The sequence below is a fragment of the Phyllostomus discolor genome, chromosome 2 (genome assembly GCF_004126475.2).
Source record: "Phyllostomus discolor isolate MPI-MPIP mPhyDis1 chromosome 2, mPhyDis1.pri.v3, whole genome shotgun sequence".
In the NCBI taxonomy this organism is placed as follows: Eukaryota; Metazoa; Chordata; class Mammalia; order Chiroptera; family Phyllostomidae; genus Phyllostomus; species Phyllostomus discolor.
This window is the reverse complement of record NC_040904.2, coordinates 213,999,263-214,016,341: the sequence shown is the minus strand read 5'-3', so window position 1 is coordinate 214,016,341 and position 17,079 is coordinate 213,999,263. Positions and strand designations below refer to the sequence as shown.

At 63.8% G+C, this 17,079-nt stretch overlaps 1 protein-coding gene across 1 annotated transcript; it reads right to left on the bottom strand.

Moving 5' to 3' along the window:
- Window positions 1-749: 749 nt before the first annotated feature.
- Window positions 750-15,550, bottom strand: PNPLA3 (patatin like phospholipase domain containing 3). The gene is made up of 9 exons (XM_036017135.1): window positions 15,139-15,550; window positions 12,255-12,487; window positions 11,180-11,245; window positions 9,693-9,902; window positions 8,176-8,236; window positions 6,547-6,765; window positions 5,542-5,674; window positions 4,589-4,693; window positions 750-882 (listed from the first exon to the last, which is right to left on the bottom strand). Exons 1-9 carry the CDS (start codon window positions 15,323-15,325, stop codon window positions 852-854), a joined length of 1,245 nt encoding a protein of 414 aa, XP_035873028.1. The 5' UTR covers window positions 15,326-15,550; the 3' UTR covers window positions 750-851.
- Window positions 15,551-17,079: the final 1,529 nt, after the last annotated feature.

The window sequence follows — 17,079 nt, the reverse complement described above, 5'->3', positions numbered from 1 at the left end:
GGGGTCCCTTGTCGGTAGTGGGAGAGGCTCCGGGGAACTTAAAAGGTTTTCCCAGGGGAAGGTTTTCCCACTCTGCTCTAGGGCGGAGTTCCACACCCTTGAAAAAGTAAACAGCAGACACTTAAGCCTCTAGCATCCCTGGGGTAAATAGTCCCAGTTCACACGTCCTGTTTGCCCGGAAAGAGGCAGGAGTCGGCACCTGCCAGACCCCTCACGGGCTGACCCACCTGTCTCCCCAGCCGGACCATCAGCCCCGAAGACAGAATCTGGCCTGTCTGGCTCAGTCCCAGAGTGCAGAGGCCGGCACGGGGCCTGGCGCGGTTCAGGGATTCAGTGAAGTGCCAAGCAGCTCCTCCCTGACCTCAGCCTTGGGCGGACAGCCTCGGCTCTGGGCAGGGGCTACCCGTGCACAGAGACAGGCTTGAGAGCTGGGAGGGGACCCGGGAGGGAGGGCAAAGGAGACGGGTGACCCCGCCACTGCCGCGCCAGGCCCTCCAAGATGCGCGCCGGCCCACCCTGCCCGATGCGAGGCCGTACTCCTGGTGCTCAGTGCCGTGCTGGCCCAGCACATCGTCTGTGGGAACTGAGGTTGGCACGGGCTTCCCTCCACCCCGGCCCCCGTGCCTTTGCTCCTGTCGCTCCTTCTGCGGAGGAAGCCTTTCTGTGGCCCTCTGCCCGGGAGCGCCCATGTAGCCCTCAGGGCTCCGCCCACACCCGGCCTTGCTGCCCAAGACAGTCACCCACCCACCCCCCAGCAGTTCCTCTCGCAGTGTCCTGGGGGTCATGCTAGAGCCCTTCTGGGGTGATTGTTCAAGACGTGCCTTCCTGGGCCCCAGCCCTGACCGGCTGGGTCAGAATCTCTGGACCGCAGAACCTGGAAACCTGCATTTTGAAGAAGTATGTTAGGTCGCTCTTTTGCCCACGCAGTTTGAGAACTCCTCGAGGGAACATTCTTTGTTCCCGTGTCTTTCCTCACCACTGGTGTCAAAAGCCTTTGAAACAGGTCTGCCAGCCTGCCCACGGGGAACCCAGTCAGAGATCTTGGAAGAGACACAGAACAGCCAGGAAGGGGGGAGGCGGGGCGCAGGCCAGAGGTGCGGGACAAGGATGCGGGTACGCACGGGGCAGGCAGGACAGCCCCCCACGGAGGGAAGGAGGTGTGGGGGGCCAGGGGACGGGGACTCCTGGAGGGTCTGGGCCGGTGTCCAGGAGGGGCACGTGCCGACCGCCTGGCCTGGCGGGCCGTCTGGGGAGCCAGGTGGCCGACCTCAGCTGGGGGCAGGAAGCGCAACACCATGGCTCCTCGGGGAGACTGGAGAGTCGAGGGAAGGCATTTTAAATATCACATTTATTAAGCGTTCTTTTTCACTTTATTTACCTTTGAACCCTCACCCAAGGATAAGTTTTTGTCGATTTTAGAAAGAGAGGAAAGGAGAGAGAGAGAAACTTGGACCAGCTGCCTCCCACATGTGCCCCAAACCCACAGCCCAGGCACGTGCCCTGAGTGGGAATCGAACCCACGACCTTTTGGGGTATGGGACGATGCGCCAACAAGTGAGCCCCCCAGCCAGGGGTTATTACGAGTTCTTTTCAGGTGGAAGTAATCATATGTCCACACGGAAGTTTGGAAAGCCCACAGAAGCACGACAGATAAAATCTGATAGCATCACATGATAGCATCCCAGGTAGTAGCATGACGATGACCTGGGACAGTATCTGGGTCTGCGTCCTTTCAGTCGTCTCCCTGTTACACCCACACACACGCCCACCCACTTCGTTCTCACGAGGCCCGGCCCGCACCCCGCCCCAGGCTATTCCAGCTGCTCCCCGAGTCAGGACCGCTGCTGCCCGCCGCCAACTGGGCTGCAGGAAGCAACGCACTGCGAGGAGAGCCGGGGTCCCCCTGACCAGGGGGGAGGGACTTGAGGATGTCTTCATCTGCCGGCGCGAAACCCCCGCAGCGCTGGGGCTGGCGAGGTGAGGGCCCGCAGGCGTGGGCGGGGTGGCCGTCGGCCGGGTCGGTGGGTGGGGGGGGCTCGGCCGCTTCCGAGTGAGAACTGCACTTCCTCCCCTGGGAGCCTCCTCACAGACTCTCTAACCCACGCTCGCTGCGGGGAGGTTGAGCGGTTTCAGGAAGCATAAAAAAAAACTGAGTTTCGTACAGAGACAGCCGCTGAGCGCATTTCTGTCCGGGTGGCGACCACCCAACGCGTGTGTCTGCCTGGAACGCACGCCGGGCACCGGGAAACACGCCGCTGAAGTGCGCTCCCGCCGTGGCTCCCCCGGGAAAGCCCACTGGGAGACTTGAGGCAGGGGGAGGCGTGCAGTGGGGTACAAGGAGCGAGGGTGGGTGTCGAGTGGGGCCTCTCCCACCTCCAGACCAGCTCAGCGAGGGGACAGAGCCTTGTTTGGGGGCCGGGTGGCGGGGAGAGCCCACCCCTCCCCAGCTCTTGCCTAGCTGCAGGGCGAGTGCTGCCAGAACCGGAGCCCGGGTGCTCGCTGGCCCAGGACCCACGGTTGGGGGGCCCCAGGGAGCCCCGCAGGTCGGCCTCTGTGCCGGGCAACCACCCTGTGGCGCCCCAAGTCACCCCGCTTTTCAGGAGTTCAGGCACATCCCGGCGCCGGAGGACCGGCTCCCGGGAGGCCTCCCCAGAGCCGTGCTCCCGGTCCGAGGGTCTGTCTGCACGAGAAAGCGCCTGGTCTGAACTCGCTGGTTCTCCGCCTCCAGGACAACAACACGGTGCAGGGGAAGGTGCAGCCTTCTGTCCCAACGTATGGGACTTTGAACTCACACTGATATTCTTTTCGTAACACTCAGATGTGTAAGGTCCTGTGCTCGCCAACAGATTGCCACACCTGGGAGTCGGGGTGCCCCCCGACTCTTGCTTGCCTCCGTGAAGGCTGGGGCTGGGGGTGGGGCTGGGGCTGGGGCTGGGGCTGGGACTGGGGGTGGGGCTGGGGCTGGGGAGGCAGTGGGAAGGAAAGGAAAGCAGGCCAGAGGCCCAGGGAAAAGTCAGCCAAGTCCAAGTCCAGGGCACCGGCAGAAAGGTGGCCCAGCCTGTTGCGTCCGGCTCCTGCCTGGGGGACCAGGGTGGACTATCTTGTGCTTCGTGCTCTGGATTTTTTTTTGTCAGGCTTAGCCTCTCACTGATTCACACAATGCACCATTCCACAGATAACAAGACTCCCTTACACTTTATACAAAACTCTTTCACAAATTTAGGTTGGGTCCAAAAGGTGCTCTAAAGTGTAAACAAGTTACCGCCATCTTTCATGGCCCCCGACCTCGGGGGGGCCTCCCTTGAAGAAGGAAGGCAGAGCCCCTCCTGCCTCGAGGCACACGCCTCTCCCCCCCCCCCCCCCCCCCCCCGCCAGCCCCAGGGACTGCACAAAGGGCAGCCCCACCGCTGCCCCAAGGGCCCCCGGCCACACCCCTGCCATCCTGGGAACCTCGCTCTGGGACAGCGTGGGGCCCCAGGACAAAGACGGTGGCGGACCCTCCACCCTGAGGATCCTTTCGCGGCCAGCGGAGCTGACGGACTAGGGCACTGCGGCACCGGAGCGCTTTAACCCCTGGACCCCCACGCCAACCAGAACCAGCTTCCTGGCGTGTCCATGGCCTCTGGCTTCGGTCAACTGTAAATGCAGCCCCGAGGCCAGACTCCACCTGTCACAGACCCGGGACTTGAACAGCAGAAAGCTGCACGAAGGAGGGAAGGTCTAGCCCCACCCCGCCCCACCCCCCGCCCCACTGCAAAAACGCCCTAGACTTGCCTCCTGGAATAACTCAAAAACTCAGGCTTCCCCCAAGGTCCCTGCAGTCATTCCCATGCAAACTGGGTCCCACCACTCCTACTTGAAACCCTTCTACGCCTGCCAACAGCAGTAACCACTGAGGCCCCTCTCCCAAGCACCCACCACCCATCCGCACTGGGCCGGGGGGGCCCCCGGAGCCTCATGGAAACCCAGTGAGGCGCACCCTGGGGGAACAGGCGAGACAGCCGGGCCCGAGATTTCCAGGAGGGGCTCCAACCCTCGAGACCGCCACCAGGCCCTCCTTGTTCCGGACCAGCTGCAGAGTCCGGAGTGGCGGGGTCAGCGGCCACGTCATGATGAGAGCTGCCGGGTGCCACCACGAGCCCGGGACGCGGCCGGTCTGAGGTCGGAAGGGAGTCTGCGTAAGAGCAACGCCTGCCAGGCTTCCGGAAGCGCTGCCTGGCACCCTGCCCCGGGCTACAGGTGCCGGCACCCGGGGCGGCTCCCTGGAGGTGGAGGCGCAGCAGGGCCACCTGACACTGCTGCCTGCACCAGTCCCCTAGACCCCTCTGGGCTCTCTCCCCCTAACTGGGCTCAGGCAGGGGCGTTCCCGTCCCCGCCCTGGGCTCCGCAGCCCCGTGTGCATGGGTCTCGCTCAGCTTCCAGCAGACGCTGACGGACTCAGCGGCCCCACACGGGACAGGGCCCCCTGCGCTGCGGGCTAGGCTCCTCGTCACCTGTCACCCATCGGGCACTCAACAGTGTTTCCAGAACGGTGCCCACGGCCGGATCGGACGAGAGGGGCACCCGCTGGACCGGGCAGACGGGCTACCTGCAGGCGGGGAACAGGTGCGTCGTCACCCGGGAACAAGCCTGGCCGGCCATGGACTGCAGCCACTGGGCGTCGTCCGGGGCATCGGGAAGCCGCGTCACCAGCCTGCGGGAATGAGCCCCCCACACACACACGCATGTCGTCGGTGGCGGGAAGGCTGGCCCACACGACGAGAGCCGCACACAACCCCAGCGAAAGGCAGCCGGCCCACCACGACACCCCTGGTCCGGGCACACCGCCGGAGTCCCCTCTGACCCCAACCTGACCCACTCCCGGAAAGTGGGCTGGGGACAAGCCGGCTTCCCAGCCCCTGAGTGAGGCTGCCTTTCACTCGGGAAGCTCGGGGGAAGGACACAGAAGGCAAAGGAGAAGGCTGCGGTTCCCACGTGTCTGCCTGTCCGTGGGGCTCGTCTGCTGGTCTGAAGCCTGGAGTTCCGACGCCATCCCCCCCACCCAGCCCGAGCCTGGCCGCGCGCACGTGTCCAGCAGAGGGAGCTGCTGCAGAGGCCTGACTGCTGCGCCCCGCCCCACCAGACGGACTCCCTGCCCCCAAGGCACAGAGAGGACCCCACACCTGGGCATTGAGAAGCCCCTGAACCTGAGGCCAGGGCAAGGCCCTGTGGGCACAGGGGCCCAATTCTGTAGGGCGGGGGAGGGGGCCCCTGAGTGGGCCCCTGAGTGGGCCCCTGTTGGCCTCTCGTCCTTCCCGACCATGAATGAAGTCCCCACACGAAAGGGCAGCCCTGTGGGAAGGGGTGACCCCACGGCAGCCGGGAGAAAAGAGGCGGCTGCACAGGGCCCCACCCATGAGGCGCCCCCCACCCCGGGGGCAGTCCCCAGGGACCGTGACCTCGACCCCGCCGCCCCAGGGGCCGGGGCCCAGGCTCAGGGCCCTGCGGACACTCCCACTCAAGCCCGTGACGGACACATGAAGCCCCAGGATGCTCGCTCACCTGTGGACCGTGGCGACGGCGGACTGCACGGGCAGCGTGCAGGGCAGCACCGCGTAGGTCAGGGCCCTCACCGGCAGGGAGCTGCAGATCTTGCTCAGGTAGCCGCCTTGGGCTTTAACCGCCTCGCTCAGCCCTGGAGGGCACAGTTGGGGAGCACGTCGCGCACCAGAGCCAAATCCAAGCCGCCGCACCCAGGCTGTGCTCGGAGGTTCGGCCCGGCACACGGTTCCGGCAGCCGAGGAATCGGAAGCCTTGGCCGACACGGCCGGGCGGGGGACGCAGCCGGACAGCCCCGGGCACAGATCTCCCAGGGAGCGGCTCTCTTTCCGGGGGCGGCTACTCCGGGAGGAGGCCGCCGACTGCTCCAGCAGCCCACCGGCCGCCTGCAGCCGGATTCCGTCTCCTCTGCCTGGACCCCCACCTTCCATTTCCCTCTGAGGCGACCTCATGACGCCTCAAATCGGAGGGGCCCCTAGGGCCAGAGCACCTCCACAGCCAGGAGGCCATCCCGGTCATCTCCGAATGCCCACAGGAAGCCGCTCTGTGCACGCACGTGCCCTCTGACCTTTGACCCCAGGGTCAAACGGACTGCCTCCTTCAAAGGAAAGTCCCAAACTGTCGGTTTGGGGGAGGGGGGGTGATCAGGAGAGGCTCCTTGAGAAAGGAGGCTTTGAGACAGGTGCCCAGGCAGAGAACGGGGTTCTGAAAGAAGGGGCCCACCCTCGGGGCCCCCAAAATCCAGTGTGCCCGGACCCCAGGCACTGAGAGCATGCCCCGTCCAGTCAACACGGGCTCAGCTGGCGTCTGTTCTGTTGTGGCCGTGCCCGCAGCGGAAGGGAGACTGGGCGAGGCGCCTGGGTGTGGGGAGGCGGGGCCCGAGGGTGGCACCACCTTTTGCCCCCCCCCCCCCCCCGAACCCACAGCAGAAGACCACCCCGGCTGCCTGCCCCCTCCCCCCCCTCCCCCCGGAGGCAGCCCACCCCCCCCCACCCCTAGAGGTGGCACCTGCGGTGAGCTCGGGTGACATTGTCTGCAGGACGCTCTGGTCCCAGGGCTGGAGGCTGGGGCACAGGTGGTTCAGCAACTCGTCCCTCTCCAGCCTCGTCTGCCAGCCGGCTCCCTCCCGGGGGGCCTCCAGGCTCCTGGTGTCCCGGGGCCCCTCGACGACCTCCAGCTCTTCCGGGGACAGACTCGGGCATGGAGGCGGGGGCCCGTTGCCGAGGTCTGTCTCAGGCACGGAAGACGGACTGTCAGGCGGCTCTAAGCAGCGAGGGTCTTTCCTCACCCGCCCTCCCACCGAAGGACGCAGGAGGCCAGCGGCCCCCGGGAGCGGCAGGCCCGGCGCCGGCTTGGTGCCCGGCAGGGGATGGGTGGGGGCGGGCTGTCGTAAGTTGGGGGGGAGGAACTCAGGGCTTCGAGGCCACAGCAATGCGCGTCGGGCTCCCGCTGGACCCCTCTCCCGCTGTGCGGGCTCCACAGCCGCCTGTGGGCTCGTGAGTGGAAAGAGGAGGATGGGACGGATCTGCGGCGGCTGGCCTCACACCACTGAGAGGGTCCGCGCCCCAGGCCCCGAGGGAGGACCTCTCGGCCGAGGCGTCAGGAGCGCAGACCGAGAAGCCACAGAGCCCGTCTGTGCGGGGCGGGATTTGAACTCAGGCCCAGCACTTCCGTCACACAACACTCATAACGGCTCCAGGCGAGGGAGTTGGGGCGGGCACCGCCCCGGGTGTCGGGATTCCGGTCCCCAGACCGGGCGCACAGGGAGGCAGGCAGAGGCCCCCGGCTGCCCGGCCTCACCCGCGGCTGCTACCGGCCTCAGGCTGTAAAGACCAGGGCCCATCCCAGGCGCCTGCGCTGGGCTCCCCGGGTCACCCCTCCATTAGTGCTCCCTCTAGATCTTCAGGGGGCCTCTCCCCGTCCAGGCGAGCTCTCTGCCCGGCATCCCACCACGGACGCGCCTGCGCTCCTGCCCACGGCTGCCCACCGCTGACCGTTCACTGCGGTGGCCCTAGCATGCGGTGTCCCTGGCACACCTACGAGGTGCACAGTAAGCAGTTTCTGAGTAGGTGACACATGCGTGTCCTTTGAACCAGTGTCCCAAGTCTTGGCCAAAGGCTGACCGAGAGGACCAACAAGGGGGCCATTGTCAGTGCCGAAGAGAAACAGCTCCGGACATGCCGGATGCCCGGTCCCACTCGGGGGGTCTCCAGCGCTCGGCCCCTGCAGCCCGGATGCGCCAGGATGGCCCGAGGCGGCATCCAGTCCCGGAAAGGACAGCGCGCCAGCGGGCGTCACCCACACCCAGCTGGAGACAGCGCTCCTCGTGGCTCTCCCTGGGGCCCAGACTGGGAAACCCTGTCGGAAGCCCTGGAGAAACTCAGCCGACGGCCTCCGGACAGGTGACCGGGGAGGAGGACGGCACCCTGGAGCCATGGCACCCCGGTTCACACCCCAGCTCTGCCCCGCAGGGAGTGGGCTGGGGCCCCGGCTCCCCTCTCCCTCCCAGCCTGTTTCCTGCAACTGTGAGTGGGCTGGCGTGACAGGCGGCGAAGGCCGGGGGCAGCCCTCTCAGGGTCCCCATGGCCTCTGACAAAGGCCACTAGACAGGCTGGTCCGTTCCCCACCCACACGCACCGTTTTTCTCCAAGAACCTGGCCGCGTCCAAGTACCCCTGCAGGCAGATCTCCCCCAGCACCTGGAAGGCAAGCCGCACGGTTAGCCGCAGGGCGGCCGCCACTCAGCGCCACTCCTGTGAGCTGGAGACTCCCCAGACTGCAGTCACAGCCCAGCGAGGCCACACAAGGGGCCGCGCTCCAGGTGACAGCAGTCCCCCTAGCCTGAGGGACTCGGCCCAAACCACACCCCTCCCTGGAGGCGGTGCTGGCACCCCAGCATGACAGGGGCCCTCCCGGTTTCCCCGGGACAGCAACGGCTTCCTCCTCCACGCACCTGCGCTCACCCCACGCCATCAACCTGCACGGGCGAGGTGCACGCACACACCCTGCGGCCCCTTCGTCCCCAATCACCGCCAAGTGCCCGCAGCCCGAGCAAATCCTCTCTGTCGGGGGGCTCGGGTGTGCAGAGTGACCAGCAGATGCAGACACTGTGCGGTTCGTGACCATGGCCACAGAGAAGGGTCACCTGGGTGACGCCAGCGGCCCCGCTGCCCAGGCTGCACCCGGCCTGCGGTCGTCCCCAGGGTCCGTGGGGGCTGGCTCCAGGATCCCTCGTACGTGTGTGGTCTCTTACATGAGATGGTGTAGGGTTTGCACAGAACCTGTATTTGCATACAGGCTACAGGGCACACCCCTTTATTCCCACCGACTCAGCATAGGGTTCGTTCTGTGAGAGGTGAATTCAAATTTTTCGTTTTGGGACTTTCTGGGATTTTTTTTTTAAGAGAGAGGAAAAAGGAGGGAGAAAGAGAGGGAGAGAAACATCGATAGGTTGCCTCTCATATTTGCCCCGACTGGGGACCGAACTTGCGACCCAGGCGTGTGATGTCCCTTGACTGGGAATTGAACCCACAACCTTTCAGTTTGCAGGGCGACACCCAACCAACTGGTCAGGGCAGGGTTTGTTTTTTTTAAAATATTTTTGAGCCCTGGCTGGCGTAGCTCAGTGGATTGAGCACCAGACTGTGAACCAAAGGGTGGCCGGTTGGATTCCCAGTCAGGGCACATGCCTGGGTTGCAGGCCAAGTTCCCAGTAGGGGGCGTGTGAGAGGCAACCACACATCGATGTTTCTCTCCCTCTGTTTCTCCCTCCTTTCTCCTTCTCTAAAAATAAATAAATGAAATATTTTTAAAATAAAATAAGTAAAAGTATTTTTGACGTGTGCTTGGTGGAACCTGTGGATGCTTGGATCCCCAGGGGCCAGAGCCGCGGGTGGGGGGCGGTGTCTGACCGCAGCCCCTGGAAGTGGGACCCGAGGAGCAGCACGGCTGCAGGTGTCCCCAGGGGATCCCGATGGCCCGAGGCGGGCGGGGCTGGCCTTCCGGGACCAGGGATTCTTCTCCAAGTCCCTGTCCAATGAGGGTTTTGCATTTGTTCGTCTGCACGGAGAACCACGGGCGGGGGGGGGGGGGGGGTGTCTCCAGGCAAACGGGAGCCAAGAGCTGCACCCCCAGAACACACAGCCCCGCACTCGCCTTGATGTCGGGGGGGAACAGCATTTCCCAAAGCAGCTGCCCGTTCCGCAGGCAGAAGTGTAGGTTGAGCTTGGACACTTCCACATGGAAGAAGTTCATGGACTTGGCCTTGGGGCAGATGTCGCACTCCCCATAGAAGGGGGACACGGTGATGGTTGTCTTGGTATCAAAGGAGGGCACGCTGTTAGTGAATCCTCCATCCACGTACCGCTGTCGAGGGAGGAGAAAAAGAACGCCAGTCAGAAGCCTGCGGCCGGGGTTCCTGTGTTCGAGAGGATGGGCAGAGGCCTCTCGGCGCTGCAGGCTGCCCGGGGGAGGGCCAGGCCGGGGAGCCCTGTTCGCCGTCGGAAAGACCGTGCACCCGGCCAGGAGGCAGCTGGAGGCTGAATTCAGGCCCACAGCGTTCCGGCCGCGTCCCGAGCCCAGGCGGGCGCGCAGGGGCGTGCCCGCGAATTTGCACCAAGAGGCCATACCAGACCAGGTCACGGAGTGCACTAGGTACAGTGTGAGGCAGACCCTGTCCCAGAGGGGACAACAGGGGTCCACTCCAGGCCCCCTGCCGCTGGGGACGTCTTGGGCAAGATAACCCGTGAGCTCGTCTCTCCCCACGCCGTGAGGATGGGAGCCACGGCCGCGAGGAGGCGAGACCAAAATGCAACCGTGAGGCTGGGAGCTGACGGGCCTCAGACAACACCCCCTCACCCCGAGACCGGCGGGTATGGGCTTGGTGACTGTGAACCCCCTCTTCCGGCATGTGCTCCTGCCCACCGCCTTCATCCAGGCAGGACGGTTTCGGTGCGACACGGACAGTCGGCCGCTAGCAAACCAGCACCGGGAGCACACTCTCACTGCCACAACCTCAACTGTGCTGCCCAGCTGTGAGTCAGAGGCCCCGGGCGGGGCGCGGGGGGCGGGGGTGGGGAACCAAGTCACCCTGGTTGGTAACTGCTGCCCTGGAAGGAGGCTGCCAGCTCGCCCAGCCCAGGCCAGCGAGCCACCCAGCACGCAGGGAACACCCTCCCCCCACCCTCGCTCCTGTTCCTCTGCCCGTGCAGGGCTCAGAATGGCCTCGAGTGCTTGCACCTTTGTTGAATGAAACCAAACAGTAGCCCTGACATCCGCTTCTGCCCCGAGCAGAAAAGGTCCGTCCCGGAGAGGATAGAAACTGCCAGCCTCTCAGGATAAAGCTCTACCTGAAGCAAGCTGCCCATTCTTAACGGTCTTACACTTGAACTAGGCCACGGGGCACCCATCCTCAGCACTCCTGTGGAGGTTCAGTGAGCTGGCATAGCTTACAGATAACCAGATAACGGAGTCTCGGTGACCTAGTTCTTTGCGGGGGCGGGGGGCGCGGCGCGGGGCAGCTATGGCCCCCCTCTGTCTGGAGGCTGAGCAGCAGCGGAAGGCTCTGCGTTCCAGGTGCGAGGGTGCTTGCGGGCAGCACCTCCTGGGCCGGAGCCACCGCCCCGGGAGAGGGGCAGACTCACCACGCCTCTGAAGGAGGGAGGGATTAGGCCGGAGATGAAAGGGATGAAGCAGGAACAAAGCAAGGCCTGTGGAGACAAGACAAAAGGGAGGGAAGCCAAAGGCCGAAGCAGCCTGGCCTTCATTGCCCCGGGGCTTTCACCAGCCCGCTCTGGCCTGGTGGGCTGGCCAGGAGCCTGAAGCGTTCTCTGTGCAAGGCGGGCACAGCAGCGCAGGGGCTGCGCGAGCAGTGGGCAGACCGTACCGTGCATTTTGCATTTCGGACCTAAGCATAAAGGCTTTGGTGACACTGTGTGGACCTCGGCCTCCTGTCCCTGCTCCCCATGAGTCAAAACGGGCCATCGCAGACGGGACCAAGAGCGGTTAACTCGCTGACTGGCCAAGAGGGGACAGTCGTAACAAGCTCCCAGGGCATGCTGCTGCAGGGCCAGGACCACGCTTCGGGCAGCACCAGGCTAAAGGGCATGGAGCAGGACACGACCCCGGCTCACCCACCGAGAGCCTGGACTCCCGGGGTGGGGGGGCGGGCAGGTGCTGGCTGCTGAGGAAAAGCTGCCTCGGGTAAGGCTCCGTGGAAGGTGCCAGTGGCTGTGAGGTGCTGCTGGTTGCACGGCACAGGCCGCCCCACAGACAGACACGTGTGAAGTAAAAGGCTGTCCACTAGCTCTCCTAAGAGGCAGCAGCCGAATTAAAGGGCATTTTGATATTGTGAGCAATCTCCTCTGTGCTCTGAGGCACACGAGATGGGTCCCCGCCTCTTGCGGCTTCAGTGGCGGTGTTCCCACTAAGGAACACGCATCGCGTGGAGGAAGGACACCGTGGGACAGGGTCTGCGGAAGAGGTGGCCGTGAGCCAGTCTGGGAGGCTGGGGGGCCACTGAGACTGTCCTGGGACCCACTAGGGTCACACACGCTGCAGACCGGACCCCTGGCGGCACCCGAGTTCGGGTGCGAGCGGTGCAGGCGCTCCTGCATCGCGAGGAACAGGGCAGGTGGCCTGTGACAGCCTTCTCCGTGTGACTTCCCAGATCAGATGGCCCTTGTTACTTGACAGCGCCCAGAGACGCCTGGTGCTTACATCCACGACCTCCTCTTTGGACTGGAAATCGGACACCAGGACGTTTTCCCAGTCGGACACGCGGGTGAGCGAGATGCCGACTTTGCCGGAGACAAGCTCGTGCACATTGGCCGGGAGGTGCCGGTGGAGGGCCTCCCGGAAGAACTCGTGCAAGCTGAAGGACGGCTGGAAGATGCCGAGGCTCTGGCTTCTGACCTTCAGGACGAGGTCCGTGAGGACATGCAGGATCTGGGCTGTGGGGCGGGAGACAAACACACGGAGGGGTGTGCCACCCAGGAGTGGGGCTCGTGTGCGGCGAGACCGGAAACCACCAGCAGGGGGCGTTCTCGCATGCCCACAGAGCCCTCACAACGGGCTTTGTCCAGACTGAGATGCTCAAAAGAAATGCAGGATTTTTAAAGGCTTAGTCAAAAAAAAAAAAAAAAAAAGTAAAAGATATCAATACTGATCAGATGGGAAAATGATACTGTTTGGACTATATTGGGATCAATAAAATTAATTTCATTCCTGGCTTTTAAGTACTTTTTTTTTTTTTGCATCCTGCTAACTGGGAAGGTAAAATGGCATCTGTGGCTTGTGCCGTATTTCTATTGGCTAGCCTGCTCGGGCCCGGCTGCTGCAAGGAGCCTCCGGAGGCCCGGGGGAGCTCCCCTCACCCCAGCCCCTCACGAAGCCAGCCCCGGGCAGTCCTCGGCAAGGCGGGCCCGGGGCTGCAGGGAGCGGAGAACACCTCCGGCCGGCACCTCTCACTGGCCGAGTGGCCTCCGTGCGTCACTTTGCCGCCTCTGGGTCTCACACTGTGCATTGTGAATGTGGGACAGCGTTTCCCTTCCTTTTGGAGACAGAGGATTAGAGTCACCACAACCCGTAAGGGGCTTGACTCAGAGGAGGCACCCAAGACGCAGTTACACTTAACCTTTAACCTCCACCACCAAAATGACCACACTGTCTAGTGGGCACGGGGCACATTCACTCTCCCTTTGACCCCACTCCCGGGCCTGGCCCCCTCGGGCTGGCCAGCGCGGCCCTGGCACGCAGGACTACCCGTCCCAGCCCACAGCCTAGCCAGTCACGAGTCCTGGGATGCACAAGGCCCGACGTGTGCCAGGCCATCCGACCGGCCGAAGATCTCATGCCAGCCCTCTCCACGGAGCCCAGGCAGCACAGACCTGGCAGCTGCCAGCCCTCCTGGCAGCTCAGCCCTGGCTGAGACGCGCTCTCAGAAGCTCTGTCCACCTTGCAGCCCCCGGGGCAGGGTGCGGGGGAGGCCCCTTGGAGGTCCCTACATGAGGCAGGAGGTTGGGGAAGGAATCTGGGGGACAGCTCCAGCAGAAAACCCCAGACCCGCTTTCCAGGGACTCGGTGGTCCCCGATCCTTGCCCCAGGCCGCAGGGCAGTGCCCCGAGAGGCACCTGTCCTCTGCCATCAGGGACCCCTGCCCCGGAGTCAGCACGCCTCCTGTTCTGGGGTCGGTGTCCCCGAAGCTGGTCCTGGCAAAAGGTTCAACTCCATGGGTGTCCACAGGTCACCTTGGAATACAAGGGCTGGCCATGGGGCTGACCGAGTCCTTCCTGAGGTCACATTCCTGCCCTTTGCTCCTCAGGCCCCTGGATGGGGAAAGCCGTCAGGGTGGCCTTGCTGCCAACCCCCACCTCCCAGTCAGCCCCGGGGCCACTCCATTGGCAGCACCGTGCCTACCGGCAGGAGACTCCCGGGCACCAGGAGCGAAGTCAGGCCCTGCTGGCCGTGTCCAGCACAGCAGGCCCGGGGCAGAGGGAAGGGTACATTGTTCAGGAGCCCCAGATGAACTGGGGCCGGTGAGGTGCATTATGCTCTCATCGGGGGACCACTGGGGTGCCAACAGCTCTGCTGCCGCTTGCTCCCGCTGCACCCCCTGACTCAGATCCCCCCCCCGCCACGGACTCTGCACTTAGTAGTTGAGACCAGCTGGACAGCCCCGCCCCCCCCGGAACCCCTGCACACACGTCCCTCCCTCCTACTGGCGCTGACACACACAGACAGCCGTTAGTGAGAACAATACACAAAAGGGCAGGGTCTCGTTTCCCGGGGCACTGAGTGGGATGCGGAGGAGGTGAGGGGGTGTCCAGGGATCCACTCCAGCCCCCGGGAAGGGTCTGAAACACTAGGAAAGGAGCGGAGATAACTTTCCTACCCGCCTCCATACACACAACCCCGCCCCCCGCTCCAACCCCTGGACTCCTAACCAACAAGTCCGCTCGGAAGGCCTCGGGAGGGCTCAGGAGGACTCGGAAGAGTCGCCCTCTAGCGGAGACGCATCCAATCCCCAGCGGGCTGGGCCTGAGCAAGGGCGCCGGGAGAGGATAGGAGAGATGGTTGGGGTGTCTCTAGTCCCTTAAGTCCCCAAAGGAAAGAAGGCACCCACCCTGGGGCACAGGCCAAAGCCCCCGTCCTGGTCTACCCAGAACAAACCGGCCCTTCCTATCCGCAGCTCAGATCGCCCAGCGCCTCTCCGCACCTCTCGAACGGGGGGCGGGGACCGCTGGGACCAGCTCCACCCTTCGCTCTCCCTTCTCCCCGTCGCTCCGGGATGACCCAGCTCTCAACCCCGGGAAAAGGGGGCTCCCTTCAAGCTCCCTTCAGGCACTAGAGCCGGGTTGGGGTGGGGAGGCGCTCGAGGTTCCCACGCTCAGAGGAGCTGCCTCCCATGCGCGCCTCGCTCCCAGGCCGGGCGACCGCGCCCACCCGTTCGAGGCGGGAGGACGCAGGAGAGAAGGCATCTGTTTACGGAGACCCCAGGGGCGTACCCTGCAGGTTCCGCGTCCAAGCTCACAGGAGGTGCCCTCAACCTAGGCCTGGGGACTCCTCCTCCCGGCAAAAAGCGTGGTGGCGGTCCCGGACGTACCGAGCGGGACACCGGCGACGAAACTAACGCAGTGCAGCGACCCTGACGAAGCACCGAGGAACTTGCACACGTTTCGGAGGAGGTGCGGGGCGCGGTCGCGCAGGCAGCAGGTCACCCCGAGATAGTAAAAGCCCAGGAAGCCGCAGCCCGCGAAGGACAGGTTCCAGCCCTTCTTGGGATCGTGCATAGCGGCGTCGCGTTCGGGGTGCGGGGTTGGGGTCCCGGCTGCGGGGTTTGGAGCTCAGGCTCCGAGTCCGTGGTCTACAACCGCTTAACCCAACGCCCGCACGCCCGCACGCCCGAACTCGCTGGACGGGAGGCCCGGGAAGAGCAGCTCTAGCCTTCCCTGCGTGACGTCAGCCCTGCCGCCCCGCCCCCTCAGTCCATGCAAATGAGCCCGCAGGTGGCCCAATGCGGGCAGACCGCCCACCTGTCCCTGTTCCTCCCCGGGAGCTGGACCAGCTCCCGGCCGGGGGCGGAGCCGGAGCCGGGGGGGGGGGGCGGAGCCGGAGCCGGGGGTGGGGGGCGGGGGCGAGGCGGGGCCGGCCTGCCCCAAGGCGAAGTCCAGGGTGAGGAGAGTTCTCCAGGCCTCAAAGGACCGGGCTGTCCCGGAGACTGAGAGCTCCCCTTTCCCTTCCTTTCCACCCCTTCACATAGGGAGAAAGCAGAAGTTCAGTTGCCTTACTTAGGTCCTCAGCATTTTATTTTTTACCCTCACCCGAAGACTTTTTTTTTCTTTTCTTTTAGAGAAAGGCCGGCTCCAGCTGGCGTGGCTCAGTGGATTGAGTGCTGGTCAGTAAACCACAGCGGTCACTGGTTCAATTCCTAGTCAGGGCACTCGCCTGGGTTTCCAACCAGGTCCCCAGCTGGGGGTGTGCAGAAGGCAACCTACCAATATTTCTCTCACACTCTCTGCCTCTCTTTCTCTTTCCCTTCCCCCTCTCTAAAACAAAATTTTTAAGTTAAAAAGAAAGAGGGGAGAGAGAGAGAGAAACAAGGCCGAACAATTTGAACAATTTCACAAAGTTTTCTTTTCCCTAACCAAGAAGACTCAGGAGCAAATGATACACACCTTCTGGACCATCCCGGGGCATCCCTCTTCAGTGAACTCCTTTAAAAGTAAAACTATCCAGAAGATCATCCCTCACCCCTCTATCAGCACACTTAGATGAATCAACATATTGAAGGACGCCCCTAAGATCCTCCCAAAACCTCCCCTAAATTCCAGGGCCAGGAAAAGATAAAAAGCTTCTGAGACGATCCAAGGTGCACCCTTGCTGGAACACACCCCTGCCTTGTGCCTCTGCTCTTGGTCTCCTACACTCTTAGGGTCCCCACAAAACTCGAAACCAAGGGAGCAGGGAGCAGCGGCAGCTTGTCCCAGGCTCACTCCCTGAACCTGTCTCCAAGGCCCCCCCCCGCCCCCGTTTTCTCCCACTTCCCAGTGAGCTCACTGTTTTTTGGGTTTTTTTTTTTACTGGGACTTCTAGTTCTTAGAAAGCCAAAGCAGCCCTGCCTGGGCTCTCTCTCGGTGCTGCTTCCACCCTGTGTCCTTCCCTCGTTTGGCTGCCCCCCGCTTTAAGGGGCGTACCCTCAAACGTCACCTGGACTCGTGTTGTGAAATCTTTACTGCGCACAGTCAAGAACTCACGCACTACGGGCGGGCCCAAGGCAGACCCTCTCTGGGCCCAGACCCCGTTGGTAACAACACTCCCACTGGCACTGCTAGGAGAGCCCGGGCTTGGGTCAACTTGAGGGTCAGACAGACACCCCTAGCCACATGCCAGAGGCCATGTTGCTGGCAGCCTTGAGCATGGTCCCGCCTGCCCGAGGCGGTGGGCTCTCTCCGGCCCCGAGGGGCCTTCCTGGTGTTTATTAAAGGAATAATGAGCCCTGGCTGGCGTAGCTCAGTGGATTGAGCGCGGGCTGCGAACCAAAGCA